This window comes from Symphalangus syndactylus, chromosome 9, assembly GCF_028878055.3.
Source record: "Symphalangus syndactylus isolate Jambi chromosome 9, NHGRI_mSymSyn1-v2.1_pri, whole genome shotgun sequence".
NCBI classification, from domain to species: domain Eukaryota; kingdom Metazoa; phylum Chordata; class Mammalia; order Primates; family Hylobatidae; genus Symphalangus; species Symphalangus syndactylus.
The window spans coordinates 61,779,668-61,804,521 of record NC_072431.2 but is presented as its reverse complement, the minus strand read 5'-3'; the positions used below and the strand labels follow the sequence as shown (position 1 = coordinate 61,804,521).

At 49.2% G+C, this 24,854-nt stretch overlaps 1 protein-coding gene across 8 annotated transcripts in view; it reads right to left on the bottom strand.

Annotated features, from left to right (window-relative positions):
- HIP1 (huntingtin interacting protein 1) overlaps positions 1-24,854 on the bottom strand; it is a 203,200-nt gene that overhangs the window by 72,346 nt on the left and 106,000 nt on the right. The window contains exon 1 of one of the 8 annotated variants that reach the window (XM_055292791.2): positions 8,005-8,155. The exons of the other annotated variants lie outside the window; for them this stretch is intronic. Within the exon in view, the coding sequence (XP_055148766.1) occupies positions 8,005-8,034 (30 nt within the window). The 5' untranslated portion in view covers positions 8,035-8,155. Of the gene's footprint in view, positions 1-8,004; positions 8,156-24,854 lie in introns of those variants that run through there. 8 annotated transcript variants of the gene reach the window in all.

Here is a 24,854-nt window from a genome sequence, read left to right as displayed (position 1 = left end):
GAGGACAAGAATGACATGTGATGCTTTCCCTACAGCACATGATTTGGGGCTCTGCTGAGCACAGTTGTTGGCTCTGCAGGGTGAGAGTGAGAGCAGTCAGGAAGGAATCTCTGGCCAGCACTTTGGGAGGCTGACATGGGAGGATTGCTTGAGGCCAGGATTTTGAGATCAGCCCAGACAACATGGTGAAACCCCGTCTCTACAAAAAATACAAAAATTAGCCAGGTGTGGTGGTGCACACCTGTAGTCCCAGCTACTAGAGAGGTTGAGGTGGGAGGATCACTTAAGCCCAGCAGACAGAGGTTGCAGTGAGCCGTGATCGCCCCCACTGCATTCCAGCCTGGGCAACAGAGCAAAACCCTGTCTCAAAAAAGAAAAAGAAAAAAAAAAAAGATGCAAGAAAGAAGTGAAAAGTTCATTCCTCTCAACCTCTCCATGAAGCAGTACTTCTCTCCTACGGAGACGCAGTGCTTACAGCTTCCTCTTAACACATCCTTCCCTGGACCTTAGTCCTCAGTGACAGAACTGTCCCAAGCACTGTCTTCCCTGGACATTTCCTCAAGTGCATTACAGCTGTTTAAACCATGTTCTTCCCCTGGCACCATGACAATGGCAAAATTCTGGCTGCAGACAGACCCCTGGGCAAAGTCTCCATACTTCCGGAGCCCATCAAGGTTGCCTGCAGTCAGAAAGGACTTAAAAGGCACATAAACAAGTAGTAGGACAAGAAACCCAAATCTGTAAGATGCTGACCTGGACGTGGTTAAGTTCCACAGGGTTTGGGAGGGCCTGTAAGGAATATGGGCCGTGAGGAAGAGGACCACACCAGGTAGCTGGAAATGCTAGAAATGGGGCTGGATGCGGTGGCTCATGCCTGTAATCCCAGTACCTTAGGAGACTCAGGCGGGAAGATCACTTGAGGACAGGAGTTCAAGACCAGCCTGGGCAACATAGTGAGACCTCATCCCTACAAAAAAAGTAGCTGGGTATGGTGGCATGCACCTGTATTCCCTGCTACTCTGGAGACTGAAGTGGGAGGATTATTTGAGTGATCCAGGCGTTGGAGGCTGCAGTGAGCTGAGATTGCATTACTATACTCCAGTCAGAATGACAGAGCAAGACCTTGTCTTAGAAAAGAAGGAGGAAGGAAGGAAGGGAGGAAGGAAGGAAGGAAGGGAGGGAGGGAGGGAAGAGGGAAGAAAAATGCTAGAAACTGCTTCAGGGCCTCTAGGGAGGACCCATGATGGGTGAGATTTAGATTTACCCTAAAAATAACTGTTCCTACTGCCTGACCAATTGCTCAAACTTGTGGTCATTATGAAACTTGCTCACACACAAAAACATCTTAAAGTAACAAATTTTTAGAATCTTTAAAAATCCCATAAGCCACGTAAAATAATATACCATGAGTTTGTAACTATGGATCCTCTGTGTGTGTATAGCTGAGAATCAGGAAAGTTCTGGGCTGTAGTGTTGAGAGGAGAGAGAAATCTTTTAAACTGAGACACTGCTCAAGGAAGCCTTCTTACAGGGAAAGGAGGGATAACTCGGCCCAGCCACTGTCCCTGCCGTTACCCACTTCTCTCATGACTGCCTCATAGGAACTCTGGGGTGTGGAGGGCTGTTGTTCAGAAAGGCGGAGAAACTCACCCAAGGTCATACTCTTCGGTTCCAAGCCCTGAACCACCACCCGCTCTGTACTGTGGAGGGGTTTGGGCTTGAAGGGGACTGGGTCTGGGGTTCTGGACACAGACGACAAGCCTTCCAGGTAGAGGAAGTGCCACAAGTAAAGGCACCAAAGTGGAAGGGCATGGAGCATGCAGCCAGAGGGGCAGCGGGGGACGGGGGAGAAGCCAGGAAGCAGGTGAGGCTGCGTGTGGGAGGCCAGTGGGCTTCTGAGTGGCAAGAAGGGATGACAGCAGGTGGAGGGGAATGGGCCAGCAGCAGCGGCAGCTGGGGTAGAGCTGGATGGAGCCTGGAGGTGGGAATTCAGGGAGGAAGCTATTTTTGTGTTTGTTTGTTTTTTTTGAGACAGAGTCTTGCTCTGTCGCCCAGGCTGAAGTGCAATGCCGCGATCTTGGCTCACTGCAACCTCCGCCTCCTGGGTTCAAGTGATTCTACTGCCTCAGCCTCCCAAGTAGCTGGGATTATAGTTGCATGTTACCACGCCCGGCTAATTTTTGTATTTTTAGTAGAGACGAGGTTTTGCCATGTTGGCCAGGCTGTTCTCGAACTCCTGTGCTGAGATGATCCGCCTGCCTTGGCCTCCCAGTGTTGGGATTAGAGGCGTGAGCTACCGCACCTGGCTGTATTTTTATTTAATCTATTATTATTATTATTTGGAGACAGGGTCTTGCTCTGTCACCCAGGCTGGAGTGCAGTGGTGCGATCATAGCTTACTACAGCCTCAATCTCCTGGGCTCAGGCAATCCTCCCATCTCAGCCTCCTGAGTAGCTGGGACCACAGGCATGTACCACTATGCCTGGCTAATTGGTTTTTTTAAGTAGAGATGGGGTCTCATTATGTTGCCCAGGCTGGTCTTGAACTCCTGGCCTCAAGCAATCCTACTGCTTCAACCTCCTGAAGTGCTGGGCTTATAGGTGTGAGCCACCATGCCCAGCCAGAAGCTATTTAATAGCATAAAAGTACAGGAAAAATGGAACCAAAATGAAAGATGTGAAAATGGAAATGACCCAATATAATATGGGCAGTAAAATGAGCTTCAGTAGGACTGGCAGATAGGAGCTCCGGGTTACAGGGAGACAGCAGAATGATGCATCCGTGGTGCCTCCAAGATGATGCAGAGACTTTAGGGGGCCGAAGGGGGCAGATCACCTGAGGCCAGGAGTTCAAGACCAGCTTAGCCAACATGGTGAAACCCCATCTCTACTAAAATACAAAAATTAGCCGAGTGTGGTGGCTCATGTCTATAATCCCAGCTACTTGGGAGGCTGAGGCAGGAGAATTGTTTGAACACGGGAGGTGGAGGTTGCAGTGAGCCGAGATCCCGCCATTGCACTCCTGCCTGGGCGACAGAGGCTCTGGACCTAGATAGGGGGAGGATAGCAGCAAGGGCTGCAGGCTGGGGAGACACTGTAAGAAAAGGACCCGAAGGAACAATGAACAATGAGGGCAGGCAGCTCTTGGGTAAGAAACAGCCATTTTTAAAAGAATGAGGAAGTGAACTAGCGGTAACAGTGGTGATAATCATCAAGCTGATGGCACTAATGAGTGCTTAGACCAGGCCCCTTTGTATGAATTATCTTATATAAAGTCTCACAACTCTACAACCTATCAGTAGGCACTTATTAGTATTAATCAGCTCCATTCTGCAGATGAAGAAACCAAGGCACCCGAGATCTCTTAGGCTTAGAAAGGCCAAGTAAGCCTGGGTGGGGTGGCTCATGTCTGTAATCTCAGCACTTTGGAGGTCGATGCTGGAGGATTGCTTGAGAACAGGAGTTTGAGACCAGCCTGGGCAATATAGCGAGACCCCCATCTCTAAAAAAAAAATTTTTTTTTTAATAGCCAGGTGTGGTGGTGCACACCTGTAATCCCAGTACTTTGGGAGGCTTAGTTGGGAGGATTACTTGAGGCCAGGAGTTTGAGAACAGCCTGAGCAACATAGTAAGGCACCGTCTCTACAAAAACAAAAAAAATTTTTTTCTTTCTTCCTTTTTTTTTTTTTAAGACAGAATCTTGCTCTGTTGCCCAGACTGGAGTGCAGTGGTGTGATCTCAGCTCACTGCAACAACTGCCTCCTGGGTTTAAGTGATTCTCCTGCCTCAGCTTCCCCAGTAGCTGGGATTGCAGGTGCACACCACCATGCCCGGCTAACTTTTGTATTTTTAATAGAGGCGGGGTTTCACCATGTTGGTCAGGCTGGTCTCGAACTCCTGACCTCAGGTGATCCGCCTGCCTTGGTGGTTGATGCCTGTAGTCCCAGCTACTTGGGAGCCTGAGGCAGGAGGATCACAGGAGGATCACTTGAGCCCAGGAGTTTGAAGCTGCTGTGAGCCATGATCACGCCACCGCACTCCAGCCTGGGGACCAGAGTGAGACCCTATCTCTAAAATAAATAAATAAAAATAAAAAAAAGAACTGCTAAGTAAACTGCCCAGGCCCGTAACGTCAGCAAGCGTAGGGCGGGGATTCAGACTTTGCAGTGTGACCGAGCTCAGGCTCAGGATCACAACCTTGGCACTAGACAAGGCCCTCTACACCACAGAGACACGATCAGAATCCACAGACTGGAAAAACGCATTAAACCTCACAAGATGAAATCCAGTAGGTACAAAGGAAATTTTCTATACTTAGGCCTAAACTCACTGGCACAGGGGAGCTGTGACTCAAAGCAGCACTTGTGAAAAGAATTAAGGTGTTTTGGCCGGGCACATGGCTCACGCCTGTAATCCTAGCACTTTGGGAGGCTGAGGTGGGTGGATCATGAGGTCAGGAGTTCAAGTTTGGCCTGGCCAAGATGGTGAAACCTCGTCTCTACTAAAAATACAAAAAAAATTAGCCAGTTGTGGTGGTGGGCGCCTGTAATCCCAGCTGCTCGGGAGGCTGAGGGAGAGAATTGCTTAAACCCGGGAGGCAGAGAATGCTGTGAGCCGAGATCACGCCACTGCACTCCAGCCTGGGTGACAGAGCGAAACTCTGTCTCAAAAGAAAAAAAAAAAATTAAGGTGTTTTATTTGGCTGCTAACTTAATAATAGCAAGATTTTGATATGGTTGATGAACATGCAAGTCTGATCTCTCTGGATGCATTAAAAGGAGGGAGCATATGGTTCCAGTTCTCTACACAGATAAGGCCACTTGTGAAACACTATTCAGTTTCAGGCTTTATACATTATGAAGGAAACAAAAAGCTGGACCACTTCCGAAAGAGAGTGACCTGGATTGAAATAGATTTAAGATCTGAAGAAAATTTAGAGAAATATCAATATTCTGAAGCGTGACCATCTGGAAGCAGGAAAAACTCCAGAGGCTTGAACCTAGACTAATGGGTAGAAGTCCAGAGAGGCAGTTTCTGGATGAACTTAAAGCTGTCTCATGAAAGAGAACTCCTCATTATTAGAAACACACATGCAGAAGAGAGGCAACCTCTCTGGGTTATTGTGAAAAAGATGGACAGGTTCAGATTACATTAGATGACTTCTAGGTCTCTTCCCATTTTTAGACTCTGAAAAGGCTGATCAGATGATGGAGGGCTCTGGATATCAGGCCTAGGAACTGTGATCTGATGGGTACTGGGGATCCACAGAAGGCTCTCGAGCAGGGGAGGAACATGACACAAATGACCCTCCATCCTCCTGAATGAGTTACTTCTCCAGTGCGCTAAGGAAAGTGGGGAACACCCTGGGAGTCACCGCCTCCCAGTATGAATCCAGTGCAACTGACAAGGACCTGGCCTAAGCACTAAAAAGTTTCTTTCTAAACCAGCAGCTACAAGGCACCTGTAAGCTCTGCCTGAACTTGCCAGAACTGTCCCAGACCCTTCTCCTGCAGCTCTGGGGGAGCCCACAAGAGCTCTCTGGCACTGTCATCATCGTGCCCCCAGTTCCCCAAGCAACACTTCGTCACAGTGGCTGTACCCATGAGGCAGAGTCCACTCCATGGTTTGGGGCCCATTGCCGAGCCTGTGGCAAAGCTTCTTGGGGGCTCATTCTGGGTTCTAAGGCAACCTGTGGGTCCCCAGGGGGCCGGGGAATGTCAGATACTGAGAGGTTTCCAGGGCAGAAGTTCCCTGCTAGGACCAGTTTCCCATGGCTCACTAACACTGTGTACCTGGGATACCACCTCTCCACCCCACCCTCCACCATACACGCCCACTCTTCTTTCTACTTTCCAAACCCTGACCTCCTTTAAGCTCATACCCAACGGTACCATTTTCTTTTTTTTTTTTCTTTGAGACAGAGTCTTTCTCTGTCGCCAGGCTGCAGTGCAGTGGTGCAACCTTGGCTCAGTGCAACCTCCTCATCCCTGGTTCAAGTGATTCTTCTGCCTCAGCCTCCTGAGTAGCTGGGACTACAGGCATGTGCCACCACACCCAGCTAATTTTTACATTTTTAGAAGAGACGAGGTTTCACCATATTGGCCAGGATGGTCTCCATCTCTTGACCTCATGATCTTCCGCCTCGGCCTCCCAAGGTACCTTTATTTTTTTAAGACTTAACCAAGCTACTCAGGCCAACAATGTATTTTTCTCTCTTCCTTCTTTCTTTTGTTTTTTTCTCTTTTGGGGGGCGGGGGGGGGCAGAGTCTTGCTCTGTTGCCCAGGCTGGAGTGCAGTGGCACAATCTTGATTCATTGCAACCTCTGCTTCCTGAATTCAAGTGATTCTCCTGCCTCAGCCTCCAGAGTAGCTGGGATTATAGGCCCGCACCACCACACCTGCCTAATTTTTGTATTTTTCATAGAGACTGGGTTTCGCCATGTTGGCCAGGCTTGTCTTGAACTCCTGACCTCAGGTGATCCACCTGTCTCAGTCTCCCAAAGTGCTGGGATTACAGGCATGAGCTACCTCGTCTAGCGCCCCCCGCCTTTTTTTTTTTTTTTATAAGAGACAGGGTCCTGTTCTGTCACCCAGGCTGGAGTGCAGTGATGTGATCATAGCTCACTGCAGCCTTGAACGCCTGTGCTCAAGTAATCCTCCAGCCTCAGCCTCCCAAGAAGCTGTGACTTACAGGCATGTGCCCCCACACCCAGCTAATTTTTTTGTATTTTCTCTAGAGATGGGGTCTCCCTGTGTTGCCCAGGCTGGTCTTGAACTCAGGCTCAAGTGACCCTCCTCCCACAGCCTCCCAAAGCACTGAGATAACAGTTGTGAGCCACCACACCTGGCCTTTTTTCCCTCTTTTTTTGAATTCCTATTTCTCTCAATATGTTTGACACTGAGTATTACCTTCCCTCCCTACGCAGACTAGAATCCCAAGCGCACGGACCCTGCCTTCTCCTTTCCTGCAGGCCCACAGTCGCAAAGGCAGGTCATAAGTCCATAAATCATCAGGACTGGCTGCTTCCCAGCACTCCCGCCTCTAAAGTGTACCAGGTAGAGGCCGGGCATGGTGGCTCATGCCTGTAATCCCAGCACTTTGAGAGGCCGAGGCAGGAGAATCTCTTGAGCCCAGGAGTTCAAGACCAGCCTGGGCAACATGGTAAGATCCCATCACTATTAAAAATATATATATATATTTATATATATTAAAATTTTATATATTATTTATATAAAAATATATATATACATTTTTTTTGAGATGGAGTTTCACTCCATCTGTCTCCCAAGCTGGAGTGCAGTGGTGTGAGCTCGGCTCACTGCAACCTCTGCCTCTCAGGTTCAAGTGATTCTCCTACCTCAGCTTCCCCAGTAGCTGGGATTACAGGTGCCCGCCACCACGTCCAGATAATTTTTGTATTTTGTATTTTTTTTTTTTTTTTAGTAGAGACAGGGTTTTACCATGTTGGCTAGGCTGGTCTTGAACCGCGACTGTTCTATAAAATTTTTTTAGAAAGAGTCCCAGGTACGCCAGGTGCAGTGGCTCATACCTGTAATCTCAGCACTTTGGGAGGCTGAGATGGGCGGATTACTTGAGGTCCAGAGTTCAAGACCAGCCTGGCCAACATGGCAAAACCCTGTCTCTACCAAAAATATAAAAAGTAGCCAGAAATGGTGGTGCGTGCCTGTAGTCCCAGCCACTTGGGAGGCTGAGGCAGGAGAATCACTTGAACTGGGGAGGCAGAGGCTGCAGTGAGCTGAGATGGTGCCACTGCACTCCAGCCTGGGTGACAGAGTGAGGTTCAGTCTCAAAAAAAAAAAAAAAAAAAAAGTCCCAGGTATGTGATTCACAGTCTCTTGAGAAAATCTACTCCCTTCCCCTCCCGGCCCCAGGCTCTCTGAAGGACATCATTTTGTTCTGAACTGTTCCCGGCCCTCCACAGGCCAATGCCTGGGGGCCCCTCCCAGCGCCAAGGGTGGGCAGTGAGGGGCTTGGTGTCTCACCTCTGGAGGGGGCTCTGGGTTAGGGAACATCCTCTGAGAACAGGCTGTTCTCTGGACTTCCCTGGAGTCACACAGGACCTAAGACCAAGCCGTGTCTCCCCTGAAAGCGTGGCATTGTCCACCACTTCCTGACCCAGCAGGCCCTCGTGTTCCCGGCTGGTTCCGGACAGCCAATTGCCAGCAGGCACCGCAGGAAGGGCACCTTTCTCCCAGCCTCTGTTCCTCCCTCCCCAGCACTCCCCATCCTCCGCTCCCCTGGGACAGCCCAGTCAGGCGGTGGCCAATGGGAAACCCTCTGGCCTTGCTTGTGTGGGGAGCTGGGCCCGGGCCTGGCCTGTGGGGCCAGTTGGACACTGTCCGGTCACGCACACACAGCTCTTGGCAGGAGCCCAGGCCTCGGGCTGCCAAGGTCAGGCTGGCTCACAAAGGTCCCATGGCAGGAGCAGGCACAGGGATGTGCCCCAGGTGGGGGTGGCAGGTCCCCAGGCAAGGGGCCAGATAAGAAAAACCTGAGAACAGGCAGCACAGATGGGAAAGGAGAAGGGCAAAACAAAGGCAGAGGAGGCCCGGCACGGTGGCTCCACCTGTAATCCCAGCACTTTGGGAGGTGGAGGTGGGCAGATCACCCAAAGTCAGGAGCTCGAGACCAGCCTGGCCGACATGGTGAAATCCCATCTCTACTAAAAATACAAAATTAGCCAGGGGTGGTGGCACATACCTGTAGTCCCAGCTACTCAGGAGGCTGAGGCAGGAGTATCGCTTGAACCCGGGAGGTGGAGGTTGCAGTGAGCCAAGATTGTGCCACTGCACTCCAGCCTGGGCGACAAGAGAGAAACTGTCTCACAAAAAAATAAAATAAAGGCCCGGCACGGTGGCTCATGCCTGTAATCCCCGCACTTTGGGAGGCCAAGTCGGGTGGATCACCTGAGGTCAGGAGTTCAAGACCAGCCTGACCAACATGGTGAAACCCTATCTCTACTAAAAATACAAAAATTAGCCAGGTGTGGTGGTGGGTGCCTGTAATTCCAGCTACTTGGGAGGCTGAGGCAGGAGAATCGCTTGAACCCAGGAGATGGAGGTTGCAGTGAGCTGAGATCGTGCCATTGCACTCCAGCCTGGGCAACAAGAGTGAGACTCCATCTCAAATAATAATAATAATAATAATAATAATAATAATAATTTTTTTAGAAAGAGGCTGTAATCCCAGCACTTTGGGAGGCCGAGGCAGGCGGATCACTTGAGGCCTGGAGTTCAAGACAAGCCTGGCCAACATGGTGAAACCCCGTCTCTACTAAAAATACAAAATTAGCTGGGCGTGGTGGCACGTGCCTGTAATCCGAGCTACTCAGGAGACCGAAGTGGGAGGATGGCTTGAGCCCAGAAGTTCAAGGTTGCAGTGAGCTATGATCATACCATTGCACCACTCCAACCTGGGACACACACACACACACACACACACGAAAGAAAAGAAAACTAGAAAAAAAAAAAAACTGGCCATGGCAGGTTGCAGTACAGGTGGCAACAGCTCAGGTTAACAGCTGGGACCTTCCACCTGAGTGAGGATGACAGGGAGAGTACAGAACCAAATGGAGATCAGGTGAGCCTGGGACAGTAGAGGGACAGGTGAGGCATGAAAGCCAAACAGAGCATCCCTGCCGTGGGGAGCCTTCCATGCTCTGTGAGACTGCTCTGGTTCTAGCTACAACCCTTGGAATTTGCTGCCCAACATCAGGGTCTTTTTTAATTCTTGTCTTGATCAAAAATAATAATAATAATAAAGCCATTGTCACCAGATTAGTGGTAGTAGCAGGAGCCACTGACTGTCACTTGGGCCTCTTCCTCCTCCCAGGCACTGCACTGGTAATTTACTTCTCATCCTCCTTTGGGCCCTAGAGGGCAAGAAATCTGGGCCCCTATTTTCCAAGACAAGCTACTTGCAAGTAGTACAGCCAGCAAGAAGTGAAGCCAGAATTGAAACCCAGGTCCATCTGAGAGCGCCTCCTCTCCCACACCGTGCTGCCTTCTGTAACTCTCAGGGTCCAACACAAACCGGTCGCCAACCAACGTCCTCCACCCTACTGTCTGCCTCACCTTCGTATCCATGACATCTGGCCCCCCCCCCTTTTTTTTTTTTTTTTTAGAGGCAGGGTCTCCCTCTGTTGCCCAGGCTGGAGTACAGTGGTGCAAACGTGGCTCACTACAGCCTCAACCTCCTGGGTTCAAGCAATCCTCGCATCTCAGCCTCCCAGGCAGCTGAGACGATAGGTGCATGACACCACACCTGGCTAATTTTTAAATTCTTTTGTAGAGATGGGATTCGCTATGTTGCCCAGGCAGGGTCTCCCTCTGTTGCCCAGGCTGGAGTACAATGGTGCAAACATGGCTCACTACAGCCTTAACCTCCTGGGTTCAAGCAATCCTCCCATCTCAGCCTCCCAGGTAGCTGAGATGACAGGTGCATGCCATCACACCTGGCTAATTTTTAAATTCTTTTGTAGAAATGGGGTTCGCTATGTTGCCTAGACAGGTCTCAAACTTCTGGCCTCAAGTGATCCTCCTGCCTCAGCCTCCTGAGTAGCTGGGATTATAGGCACATGCCACCACACCCAGCTAATTTTTGTAGAGATGGGATCTTACTATGTTGCTCAGGCTGGTCTGAAACTCCTGGGCTCAAGCACTTTGGCCATCCCAGCCTCCCAAAGTGCTGGGACTACAGGCATGAGCCATGTCCTTGGCCTAAAATGGTGAATTTTATGGTATGTATATTTTACCACCACACACACACACACAGACACATACACACACATAGTTACAAGGTAGATAAGCCCCCAAAACATGCTACATGAAAGAAGCCAGACATGAAATGGGACACAATGTGTGATCCTATTTGTGTGAAATGCTCAGAATGGGCAGATCCATAGAGACAGAGAGCTGACTGGTGGCCACTGGGGTCTGGTAGGAGAGGGTGGGGAGTGATTGCTTAATGGGAATGGGGTTTCCTTTAGAGGTAGTGAAAATGTTCTGAAATTAAACAGTCATGTTAGCTGCACGACATAGCTAATGTGCCAAATGTTGCTTAATTATACACTTGAATTGGTTACAATAGTGAATTTCATGTTATATGTATTTTGTCACAGTAAAAAGATAAAAAACACTGAGAAACTGATTTTTTTTTCCTTTTTTGAGACAGAGTCTCACTCTGTCGCCCAGGCTGGAGTGCAGTAGCGCGATCTCGGCTCATTGCAACCTGTGCCTCCCAGGTTCAAGAGATTCTTCTGCCTCAGCCTCCTGAGTAGCTGGGATTACAGGCACCCCCCACCCCACCCAGCTAATTTTTGTATTTTTAGTGGAGACGGGGTTGCACCATGTTGGCCTGGCTGGTCTTGAACTCCTGACCTCAAGTGATCCGCCTGCCTTGGCCTCCTAAAGTGCTGGGATTACAGGCATGAGCCACCACGCTGGCCTGAGAAACTGATTTTACTGAATACCTACTACACGCAGGGCAAGGCTGCCACACAGATGGTAAGGCTCTTTGCCATACAACCACAAGAGGGCCTTTCACAGTTGTGGACAGCCACGCACCTGCACATGGCTGCCAGGATCCAGGGCACCACACCAGGGGCTGCTAGAGAGCACACAGATGACAGGAAGTGGACCCTGTGGCCAGGTGCGGCAGCTCATGCCTGGAATCCCAGCACTTTGAGAGGCCGAGGCAGGAGGATCACTTGAGGTCAGGAGTTCAAGACCAGCCTGGGCAACATGGTAAGACCCCAACTCTACGAAAAATAAAAATTTAGCTGGGGATGGTGGTATATCTGTAGTAGTGGCTACTTGGGAGGCTGAGGCAGGAGGATCACTTGAGCCCAGGAGTTGGAGGCTGCAGTGAACTATGACTGTGCCACTGCACTCTATCATGAATGACAGATGGAGACCCTGACTCCCCACCCCTAAAAAAGGTGGATCTTGTCCTCAAAGGGACAAAGACTGTACTTCTCCTTCCTGTCCTTTCCTTCCTTCTCCCCTGACTATGCTCATGCCTGTAATCTCATTACTTTAGGAGACTGAGGTGGAGGATCGATTGAGCCTAGGAGGTGGAGGTTGCAGTGAGCCGAGATTGTGCCACTACACTCCAGCCTGGGTGACACAGCAAGACTCTGTCTCAAAAAAACAAAAACAAACAAAAAACGGCCAGGCACGGTGGCTCACGCCTGTAATCCCAGCACTTTGGGAGGCTGAGGCAGGCGCATCACCTGAGGTCAGGAATTTGAGACCAGCATGGTCAATATGGTGAAACCTCGTCTCTACTAAAAATACAAAAATTAGCTGTGTGTGGTGGTACGCACCTGTAGTCCCAGCTACTCAGCAGGCTGAGGCAGGAGAATCACTTGAACCCGGGACGTGGTGGTTGCAGTGAGCCGAGATCGCGCCACTGCACTCCAGCCTGGGTGACAGAGTAAGACTCCATCTCAAAAAAAAAAAAAAAGAAAAAGAAAAGAAAACAAAAACAAAGTATCTCATAACATCGTCCTAGACAAGAATGAGAAAGGGCAGGCTGCCAGGGGTCCAAACCACCGCCAACCAGCCAAACCTGGCCTCAGCCTGCTTGTGCATGGCCTGCGAGCTAGGACTGGTTTTTATGTTCTTGTTTAGGGACAGAGTCTTGCTCTGTTGCCCAGGTTGCAGTGTAGTGGTGCGATCATAGCTCACTACAGCCTTGAACTCCTGGGTTCATGCGATCCTCCCACCTCCACCTCCCATGTAGGTGGGCCTACAGGTGCGCACCACCATGCCAGGCTAATTAAAATTTTTTTTTTTTGTAGAGATGGGGTCTCACTTTGTTGCCCAGGCTGGTCTTGAGCTCCTGGCTTCCAGTGATCCTCCCGCCTTAGCCTCCCAAAGTGCTGGGATTACGGGCGCGAACCACCACGCCCGGCTTTTTAAGGGCAGGGAGGAGGAGGAGGATGAGTAGGAAGAGGAGGAGGAGGAGGAGGAGGAGGAAGAAATAGTAGCAGCAGGAGGCCACAAAGCCAAAAACATTTACCATCTGGCCCTTTGCAGAAAATGTTTGCTGGCCCCTGGGCTAGGCAGGGCAGCCTATGAGGGTGGATGTCCACACATACAGAGGCTGATTACTGGCCATCACTGTGAGGTAAGGCATGCTGGCGCCTGAGCCTGTGTCCTCCTCATGTTTACCAGGGAGGTGTATGTCAGGCACAGTGATTGATCTAACTGATGCTGGGAACAACAGTAACTGCATTTAGATGACTATTTTTTTTTTTTTTTTGACAAGGTCTTGCTCTGTTGCCCAGGTTGGAGTGCAGTGGTGCAATCATGGCTCATTGCAGCCTCGACCTCCTGGGCTCAAGCAATCCTCCCACCTCAGCCTCCCAAAATAGTCGGGAGCACAGGCACATGTGACCACACCCAGCTAATTTTTTTTAATTTTTTTTGAGATGGAGTTTTGCTCTGTCACTTGGCTGGAGTACAATGGCATGAACTCAGCTCACTGCAACCTCCGCCTCCCGGGTTCAAGCGATTCTCTTGCCTCAGCCTCCCAAGTCGCTGGGATTACAGGCACACACCATCACTCCCAGCTAATTTGTTTTGTAGTTTTTAGTAGAGACGGGGTTTCACCATGTTGACCAGGCTGGTCTTGAACTCCTGACCTCAGGTGATCCTCCTGCTTTGACTTCCCAAAATGCTGGGATTACAAGCATGAGCCACCACACCCAGCCGCTAATTTTTTTATTATTTGTAGAGGTGAGGATCTCCCTATGTTGCCCAGGCTGGTCTCGAACTCCTGGCCTCAAGCCATCCTCCAGCGTCGGCCTCCCAAAGTGCTGGGATTACAGGCGTGACCCACCGCGCCCAGCCTCAGCCTGGTTCCTTGTGCAAGTCTTAGTTTCTTGGTCTCTTTTTCCCCGCATGCCAGCTGCCTCCCTCCATAAGAGAACATGTGGGATGACCCTCGGGGTGCCCACTTAGGATTTCAAAGGGGCCTGGAATGTAGGGCACAGGGTAAGAGACTCGGACACCAGGTCTTGGGGAAAAGGAGAAGCGGGCCCATATGCCCTCCTCTCACCCACAGGGAACTGTGGCTTCGAAAGGGGCTCCTCCCTTGTAAGGCTGCTGCTTCTGTCGTCATGGAGGAAGACTTGGTTCCACTTCCCTAGCACCCGAAACTGCAAAGTCACGCTTGCAGATATTGCACCCAGAGGGCTCACTCCCCATTCATCAGTCACTGGTTGGGCAAGTCACCCTCCCTAGAAAGCCCAGCCTTGAGTAAATCCACCAGACATATCCTGATCTTTCACTATTCACAGAGCCAGACTGGAGTGGCCTTTTGTAATGGCCCTGGCCAGAGCTTCCGGGGGAAGCCTTCCGGATAGGCAGCTTGTCAGCAAGAGTGGGAAACCCTGGGCTGCGCCCTCCCCACAAACCACCAGCATTGCCCAACTTCCTCTCTTCATGCCCTCTACCACCCTCTCGTTGCCCCAGCTTTCTTTTTTTTTTTTTTTTGAGACACAGTTTCACTGTCACCCAGGCTGGAGTACAGTGGTGCAATCTTGGCTCATTGCTACCTACCTCCACCTCCTGGGTTCAAGCAATTCTCCCACCATAGCCTCCCGAGTAGCTGGGATTACAGGCACATGCCACCAACTCCGGCTAATTTTGTATTTTTAGTAGAAACAGGATTTCACCATGTTGGTCAAGCTGGTCTCAAACTCCTGACCTCAAGTGTTTCACCCGCCTCAGCCTCCCAAAGTGCTGGGATTATAGGTGTGAGCTACCACGCCTGGCTAATTTTTGTATTTTCAGTAGAGATGGGGGTTTCACCATGTTGGCCAGGCTGGTCTTGAACTCCTGACCCCAGGTGACCTGCCCTCCTCCGTCTCCCAAAGTGCTGGGATTATAGGCATGAGCTACCGCACCCAGCTGTTTCCCCAGCTTTCTAACAGTGAGGTTAGTTTTTTATCTTCTCTTTTATTAATATACTGCAACTTTTCTCTGATGATCTGAAGACTCAAGGTGGGTGACGCCTGACTTAAAGGAGGTCCCCCAGCACGGGAACCATCCCTTACCCAGCTCTGGGTCTCCTGCAGTGCCCAATTTCTAAAAGTGACCTTTCTGTCAAGTGAATGAGCCAGGCCCCAGGCACATCCCAGCACTAGAAAACCTGATGCCTCTCCCTTGAGAACATCCTTTTTTTTTTTCAAGTTTTTTTTTGTAGAGATGAGGTTTCACTATGTTGCCCAGGCTAGTCTCGACCTCCTGGGCTCCAGTGAGCCTCCCACCTCAGCCTCCCACCCAACATCCTCGACATCCTAGCTTTTGTTCTATTTCTGCAGGAATCACTGTGCGTAGAAAGAAAGCCTTTGGTCAGTGGTTCCCAGACTTGGCTAGGCCGGGATGGAGAATCCTGTACCCCGAGTTTGTACACACACCCCTAGATTCCTTTGCTCCACCCCCAAATTGGACTCATTTGGCCTGGGAAGGGCCCATGGCACTGTTAATTCTGGTGATGTTACAGAAGAACATTCTATGTCAGAGTCTAAGAAAAAATTCAGCTAAAAGAAAAACAGTGGCCGGGCACGGTGGCTCACGCCTGTAATCCCAGCACTTTGGGAAGCCCAGGTGGGTGGATCACTTGAGGTCAAGAGTTTGATACCAGCCTGGCCAACATGGTGAAACCCCATCTCTACTAAAAATACAAAAATTAGCCAGGTGTGGTGGCAGGTGCCTGCTGTAATCCCAGCTACTCGGGAGTCTGAGGCAGAAGGATTGCTTAAACCCAGAAGGCAGAGGTTGCAGTGAGCCGAGATCACTCCAGCCTGGGCGACAGAGCAAGACTTTGTCTCAAAAAAAAAAAAAAAAAAAAAAAAAAAGAAAGAAAAGAAAAACAGTAACAAAAAGGAAGAATGAGAGCAAAGAATAAAGATGGTGGAAATGTACAGAATGAAGTCAGTTTCTCAGCTCAGACAAGTATACCTTAATGTAAGTAAATTTTTTTCTGGAAAATGTGAATTGCCACTAAGGCCAAATTAGGAGATTATTATTCACTTCACAGAAGACATTGGCATTCGATACCCTTAAATAGCAATCTCTGTTAGTACATTTAAGAGAGGATTCAGTTTACAGAAGTGTGATTTATACAAAATCACATCTGTTACATAAAGCTCAGAAAAATAGCTCTCCTCCCATGTCATCTTGCTAACTATAGAACTGGCCCAGTATAGATGGTCACCTATTTTCTTCTAAAAGATACCACCCCTGCTCTCTGTCATCTATTTCTGTTTCACCGTGATCATGGGTAACAGATTCTTAGGGGCCACCCAGATCTTTCTGGTCTTCCCTAAACTCAGGGAACAACTGCTCTGAATTGTTTTCATATTCACTCATTCATTCGACATATATTTCTGGAAGGCTTATCATATGCCTGGCACTGCTCTAGAAATACAGCGAGGGTGTGTGGCTCATGCCTGTAATCCCAGCGCTTTGGGAGGCCAAGGTGGGTGGATTGTTTGAACCCAGGAGTTCATGGTGAAACCCTGTCTCTACGAAAATACAAGAAATTATCCAGGCGTGGTGGTGCATGCCTATAGTTCCAGCTACTTGGGAGGCTGAGGTGGGAGGATCACCTGAGCTCAGGAGGCAGAAGTTGCAGTGAGCCAATATTGCGCCACTGTACACCAGCCTGGGCAACAGAGTAAGACCCTGTCTTTAAAAAAAAAAAAAAAAAAAAAAAAGGCCAGGCACAATGGCTCATTCCTGTAATCCCAGCACTTTGGGAGGCCAAGGTGGGTGGGTCACTTGAGGTCAGGAGTTCGAGACCAGCCTGGCCAACATGGTGAAACCAGTCTCTACTGAAAATACAAAAATTAGCCAGGCATGGTGGTGCATACCTGTAGTCCCATCTACTCGGGAAGCTGAGGCACGAGAATTGCTTGAGCCTGGGAGGCAGAGGTTGCAGTGAGCTGAGATAGCACCATTGCACTCCAGCCTGGATGGCAGAGTGAGGCTCTGTCTCAAAAACAAACAAACAAATAAATAAATAAATAAACAAAACCAAAATAAAACAGCAAGGAACAGAGATGACGATCTCTGTCCTCACAGAGCTTATATCTTAGCAGGGGTGACAAGCAGTAAACAAATCAGATGGCGAGAGGTGCTATGGAAGAAAGATACGGGCAAGGATAGGGCTGGAGTGTTCTAGGCAGCATTATAACCTCCCAAAGGGTCACTGAGGAAGGCTGTACTGAGGTGACAGAGGGATACAGACTTTAAAGTGATGAGAGGCTGGCGTGGTGGCTCACACCTATAATCTCAGCACTTTGGGAGGCCAAGGAGGCAGGATTGCTTGAGACCAGGAGCTTGCGAACAGCCAGGGTGACATAGCAAGATCCTGTCTCTACAAAAAAATTTAAAATGAAAAAATTAGCCTGGCTTGGTGGCAGAGGTGGGGGGATGGCTTGAGCCCAGGAGTTTGAGGCTATAGTGAGCTATGATAGGGCCACTGCACTCTCGCCTGGGCAGCAGAGTGAGACCCTGTCTCAAAAAATAAATAACATGATGAGGAAGTGAGCCTGGCACACACCTGGGGGAAGAGTTCTAGGCACACGAGCAGAAGCCCAGCTGGCAGGCTCGAGGAAGTGTGGCTAGAGCCAGAAGTCAGGGGCAGGAGGGGCCAAATCCCTAGAGGCCTTGTGGCCCATGGTAAGGACTGGCTTTTGTTCCACATAAGACCGGGGCCACTGGAAGCTGTTTTGTTTTTTGCAGTTTTTGGTAAAGACGGGGTCTTGCCATGTTGCCCAGGTTGGTCTTGAACTTCTGGCCCCAAGCGATCCTCCTGCCTTGGCCTCCTAAATTGCTGAGATTAACATGTGAGCCAGTGTGCCCGGCCTCCCTGGAAGGTTTTGAGCAACGCAGTAAAACGATCTGATTCAATAGGATCCCTCTGGCTGCTGTGCTGAGAACAGACTGCAGGGACCAGCGTGGCTGCAGGGACCACAGTGAAGATGCTGCTGCCTTCAATCAGGCCAGAGATGATGGTGGAGGCAGAGGAGGTACCAAGATGTGGTCGGTCTTTGAATTTATTTTGAAGCTAGAGCTGATGGGATTTGCTGATGTTTTGGATCTGGGGTGTGAGGAAGGAAGGAGTCAAGGATAAATAACATCGTGATGATTTGCCTGAGCAACTAGAGGGACTGAGCTGCCATTAACAAGCTGGGGGGACCCATGAGAGAGTTGGTTTGGCGCTAGGTTAGACATGAGACACCCACCAGGTATCCCAGTGGAGCTGTGGGTGAGCAGTGGGCTGTGCTGCATCTGGAGTTCAGAAAAGGTCTGAGCTAGGCCAGGTGTGGTGGCTCACACCTGTAATCCCAGCACTTTGGGAGGCCAAGGTGGGCAGACCTCTTGAGGCCAGTTCGAGACCAGCCTGGCCAACATGACGAAACCCTGTCTCTACTAAAAATACAAAAATTAGCCAGATACGGTGGTGCGCGCCACCCAGCTGACTCGGGAGGCTGAGGCAGAAGAATTGCTTGAACCCAGGAGGTGAAGGCTGCAGTGAGCTGAGATCATGCCACTGCACTCTAGCCTGGGTGATAGAGCGAGACTCTGTCTCAAAAAAAAAAGAACAGGTCTGAGCTACATTTATAAATTTGGATGCGATGTAAGAGTGGATAACAGCACCAAGGAGTGAGTGCAGATGAGATGTCTGGGGACAGTCTGAGGACACCCCGATGTTCAGGAGAGACAAGAGGCCAGTTGTGGGAGGTGGGTCATGCGTGTAATCCCAGCAATTTGGGAGTCTGAGGGAGGAGGATTGCTTGAGCCCAGGAGTTCAAGACCAGCCTGGGCAACACAGCGAAACCCCATCTCTACCAAAAATACAAACATTAGCAAGTCTTAAAACCTGGTCTCTAAATAAATAAATAAGGATAGGAGGGAATCAGTGATGGAGATAGAAAAGAAACAGCCTGTGAGGTTGGGGGAAGCCAGGAGATTGTGGCATCCTGGAAGCCATATGAAGAAATGCATTTTGACTGGGCATGGTGGCTCACGCCTGTAATCCCAATGCTTTGGGAGGCTGAGGCAAGAGGACACTTTGAGCACAGGAGTTGGAGGCTGTAGTGAGCTATGATTGCGTTACTGCACTACAGCCTGGGCAACAGAGCAAGACTGTCAAATAAATAATTATCTATCTATCTATCTATCTATCTATCATTTTTTTTTTTTTAAAGGAAATTGGCTGGGTGTGGTGGCTTATGCCTGTAATCCTAGCACTTTGGGAAGCTAAGGCGGGCAGATCACCTGAGGTCAGGAGTTTGAGACCAGCCTGGCCAACATGGTGAAACCCCGTCTCTAATAAAAATAAAAAATTTAGCCAGGCGTGGTGGTGCGTGCCTGTAATCCCAGCTACTCGGGAGGCTGAGGCAGGAGAATCGCTGGAACCTGGGAGACAGATGTTGCAATGAGCTGAGATCGTGCCTCTGCACTCCAGCCTGGGCAACAGAGCGGAACTCCATCTCAAAAAATAAAAAAAAGAAAAAAAAATGGCTCTCCCCCTCTGATGGTAGATCGAGGAGAGAAAAGGGAGGCTGGGAGCTGGAGGCAGTGAGCGCTCTACAGGGTTTCTGCTGCGAAGAGGGACAGAGAGAGGGCAGCCACTGGGAGGAGGTGGGCTCAAGGTTTTCCTGTTTCCAGTGGGAGACATGATAACGCGTTTGCAAGCGCATGAGGAGAGGACGGGAGAGTGGCAGGGATGGGAATGGGGCCTGGTGCCCAGCAGGAGGGCAGGCTGGGCCAGATCCCACAGTACAGACACAGACGGAGGCAGACATGTGGGTGAGGGCAGTGCCAGTTTTCACAGATCGTGTCTCTTCACAGTGAAACAGGAAGCGAGGTCAGGGCTGAGAGCTCAGGATTTGAGGAATGCACAGGATGCCTGGAGCTGCACTCAAGGCCCAGGCAAGTGGCACTTGGAGAAAGGAGCTAAGCCAGCCTCCGCCTCCTCTTCTCCAGCCCAGTTCTCCCCAGAGCCTCTCCCTTGTCCTCAAACCAACTCTTCTCCTCCTCCTCATTGCCTTTCTGGCTTGTAAAGTGCTCGAGGCTGGGCACAGTGGCTCACACTTGTAATCCCAGCACTTTGGGAGGCCGAGGCGGGAGGACTGCTTCAGCCTAGGAGTTTTAGACCAGCCTGGGCAGTAGTGAGACCCTATCTCTACAAAACGTCAGAAAATTAGGATGTGGTGGCTCATGCCTATAGTCATAGCTACACAGGAGGCTGAGGCAGGAGGATCGCTTGAGGGCAGGAGGATCACTCGAACTCAGAAGGTCAACGCTGCAGTGAGCTATGATCGTGCCACTGCACTCCAGCCTGGGAGACAGAGCTGGACCTTGTAAAAGAAACATACACACACACCTCCAAAGCATAAACCTCACTGATCTCAGGTCAGAACCAAAGAAAAGAGACGGAGTGAGCAGTGAGGCTGTGGTTACACTCTGGAGGCCACGGAATCAGGCAGGCAGAGGTGCTGATGGATACTCCCTGCTCTGGACCCAGCGAGTGAGAACAAGCCGAGGAGGATTTGCTAATCAGTTTTCTAAAGTGGAAAGAGGGGTTGTTGCTAATTCCGGAGGTGGATTTCATCATCGGCTGCACGGCTGTGACGTGATTTCCTCAGAAAGCAAAGCTGCCAGAAACTCTCCCTTCTACTTCTGTCTTGGGGGTGAAGAAGAGCCCTTCCTTAGGGGAGTGGGGGAAAAAAGAGCTATGAGATTCAGAAGTACAGGAGTGTTGGCCGGGGGGAGTCATCCAACAGGCCCCAGGCAGGGTAAGCCCCACCCAAGCCTCCAGGCCTAACAGCCTACTGGTCTCCTGGTGGCCACAACATCACTGGAACCCCCCTTTCTAAAGCACAGCTCCAGTCATGCCAGAAACATCCAGGGCTCACGAGGAAACTGCTCCACTCCCTGGCCTGGCACTCAAGGCCTGGAGATCCGGCCCCCACTTGCCTTTCCAGTCTTAGAATTCATTCCTGTCCTTCCCTTTCCCAAATACATCCTGCCTAATTTGACCCTCATGCCTTCTCTTCATGCCACCTCTCTAACCAAGATTAACTACCCTGCCCAAACCATCTCCACTTATTTAAGTTCCATCATTCATTCAGATAGTCATGATTTTATTCATTCATTGAATTCATCCATCAAATCTATATTCATCCCTCTGTGTCTGTACATAGGTGTATTTTTATTTAATTTTTTCTTTTTTTTTGAGACGTCTTGCTCTGTCGCCCAGGCCGGAGTGCAGTGGTGCAATCTTGGCTCACTGCAATGCCTCAGCCTGCCTTCTGAGTAGCTGGGAATTACTGGCACCTGCCACCATGCCCAGCTAATTTTTGTATTTTTACAATTAGTAGAGATGGGGTTTCATTATGTTGGCCAGGCTGGTCTCGAACTCCTGACCTCAGGTGATCCACCCACCTTGGCCTCCCAAAGTGCTGGGATTATAAACATGAGCCACCATTGTTTAAGTTTTTATAGCGATGGGGTCTCACTCTGTTGCCCAGGCTGGTCTCAAACTCCTGGGTAGGTGTATTGAGCACCCGGTCAAGTGTTGCATTAAGTCAACTCACAGAGCACTAAGACTTAGTCCTGGTTTCAAAGAGTGAGGTCTAGATGGGGAGAAAGATGATGGCACTGTGTCCACCTTATGAGAGGAGAGAGATTGGTGGGTATGGACTGTATGGAGGCCTGGGGTGTGGGCATCTATCTGAGGCTTAAGGGTTGGTGATGGCTGCCTGGAGGAAGAACCAACCTAACCAGCTGAGAAGCTGGTCTGGAAAGGGGGCCTGCCAGGGCATTCAGGTAGACATGACAGCATGACTGAACCACAGAAGTGAGCAAGGCCCAATGTTGGAGACTGGTGAGCAGTCACTGTTTCTAGCCAGTAGAAAAGAAGAGATGGGGTGCTATAGTTTAAATATGTGTGTCCCCTCCAAAATTCATGTTGAAACTTAATCTACATTGTGATGATATGAAGAGGTAGGGACTTTTGGGAAATGATTAAGTCTTTTATAAGAACAAATGCCCTTATAAAAGAGGCTTTGGAGGCCAGGCATGGTGGCTCATGCCTGTAATCCCAGCACTTTGAGAGGCTGAGGCAGGTGGATCATTTGACCCCAGGAGTTTGAGGCCAGCCTGGGCAACATGGTGAATCCCTGTCTCTTAAAAAAAGGAGGCTTTGGAGAGCTGCTTGCCCTTTCTATCTCTTCAGCATGCAAAGGCACACCATTCATCTCTTCTACCATTTTTTTTTTTTTGCCATGTGAGGATGTGACAAGAAAATGCCATCTACAGAACAGGATCTTGCCAGTCACTTAATCTGGTGGCGCTGTGATGTTGGACTTCCCAGCCCCCAGAACTGTGAGAAAAAAACTTCTATTGTTTATAGACCCAGTCTATCGTATTTTGTTACAGCAGCAAGAATGCACTAAGCCTGGGGCCATGACCTGGAAGCCTAATTTATAGAGCCATAGGGCAGCCGCCCAAGGAAACTTCCCTTGTACTTACTACCCAGCTTGAAACACATTAGCAAAAAGAATTCTTAAAAGCTAAAAACCTCAAAGCCTAAGTCCTTAAAGCATGAGTAAGGCAATGGATACATACTCTTAGGTGAACGTACAAGGGTTTCACCCCAATAGTGGAAAATGTTATTAGTAGAGGATAGATCACAATGAAATGATACATCGTCCCCTGCTCATCTGGAATTATAGTAATACTAACATTGGCTGAATGATACATGTCAAGGCATTGATCTAAGCACTTTATATGTGGTAATTCATCTGCCCTCACCACAACCCTGTATGGAAGGTACTATGCCTATCCCCACTGTACAAGAGGGAAAGCCTGGCAAAGGGAGACCTCAGTAACCCGCCCAGGTAAGTACACAGTGGAAACTGTTTTGAACCCATGAACCCAGAACCCATGGGTGGCCTCGACCACTCTGATATATTATTTCTAGATCTCCAGCATGGTGAAAACAAAAATTAAAGTCTCCAAAGCGTATTATGGTATGGCCCCATTTTGTTTAAATATGTGTGTATTTGTCTATGTGTAGATGCTTGTGTTTGAATCAAATGAAGATTTTTGACTTATAGAAAAGACAATTTCATAAGGTTCAACCTAGTGCATGCACACAAACACACACACACACACGCAGAAAAGTCTGTAAGAACCTGCACTAAATTGTTAGCAGTAGTTTTAGATGGTGGAAAAATATTTGATCTTTATTTTCTTTATACCTTTTCATATTTTCTGAAAAGTAGCAGAAGTTTAACATTTCTGTGGATTACCTGTTTCCTTACTGCTGGTGCTGATGACCTCAGCTATGTGGTATTAAAATCTACTCAACGTGCAGGAGCCCCAGCCCCGCAAACTACAGCATCAGGGTCCAACGCACTCAAGGCTATCTCTCCTCAGGGACAGAGAAGCCAAAGTGTGTACTTCAATGAAGCAAGTGCTTAGAACAGCACCTGGCATGTCAAGGGCACTCTATAAACCTTTTCCAAAAAAAAAGAATGAATGGTCACTTTCTCCACCCCACTTCCTATACCATTTGGCAGAATCGATCATTCCTACTTAGTTTCTATAGGAGTTTCCTTAAATCTCTATACAATAAAGAACCCAGTAACCTGCCCAGGTAAGTGGTAGAGACAGATGTTGAACCCCAGGACCCAAAGCCTTGACCACTCTGAAATACTGTTCCTAGATCAAAATGAGGGAGCCTTTGAGATTTGACTTCTCTGAGCCTCAGTTTCTCCAGCTTGAACATGAAAATAGGAATCACGCTTTTCTGAGAACTGCATAAGACATGGTGCTCTGTCACTCCCAGCCTCGTTCCAGTTGATGTTACTTGGGTAGGGCTGAGAGGGCCTTGTTTATTGTGGGTAGCATCAAGTCCACACCCAGGGCCATGGCCAGAGAACTGCCCATCTGACCTTGCCTCCCTTACTGGAGATTTGTTGGATATAAAAGGCAGCATCTTCCCTCCAACTACTAGAAAATCTGGCAGAAGTGGATGAGCGTTCAGTGCTCTGTAGACCATCTGGCTGACGGCTGGATCCACAGTTGAGTAGACCTCAGGAGGATGGCCAAGCGGAGCTGGGCACAGGGAAAGGGCCCTGAGGTTTAGACTCAGACAACTCTCAGCAATGAGCCATGAGCTAAATCTGGAGTCCAGGATTTCAGCCAGACTGTAAGCCAAGTACACACCATGAACAGGGGTTCCAGAGTTCCCTGGCAGCCAAGGAAAATCCCTTGCTGGGAATGAATGCACTCACCCCTCTTTTACAATTCTTATCCAAGCATATTTAGAACAGTGCAGCCATTTCTGCATCTAACCCCATTTCCTGGATCATTTACCACCTTCCAACAGCCTACAAAATTTTCTCATTTACATTTATTGCTATTATCTATGACTCATCCCCCTCAATCCCTGCAGGAGCTCAGCTCCACAAGGCAGGAATCTTTGTTTGGTTCAGTGAACTATCCCAAGTGCTTGGAACAGCACCTGGCATATGGAAGACACTCTATAAATCTTTTCTGAATAAATGAATAAATGAAATGTCACCTTCCCCACCCCATTTTCCTGTACCATTTGGCAGAATTAGTCCTCTTGCCTCTGAATGTCTATAGAACTTTCCTTAAATCTCTAATATTGTACTAATCACACTATTGTGATTAATAACATTAATCTAATATTATAATTTTATCTCCTGTACCTCTTTTTTTTTTTTTTTTTTGAGACAGAGTCTTGCTCTGTCACCCAGGACAGACTGTAGTGG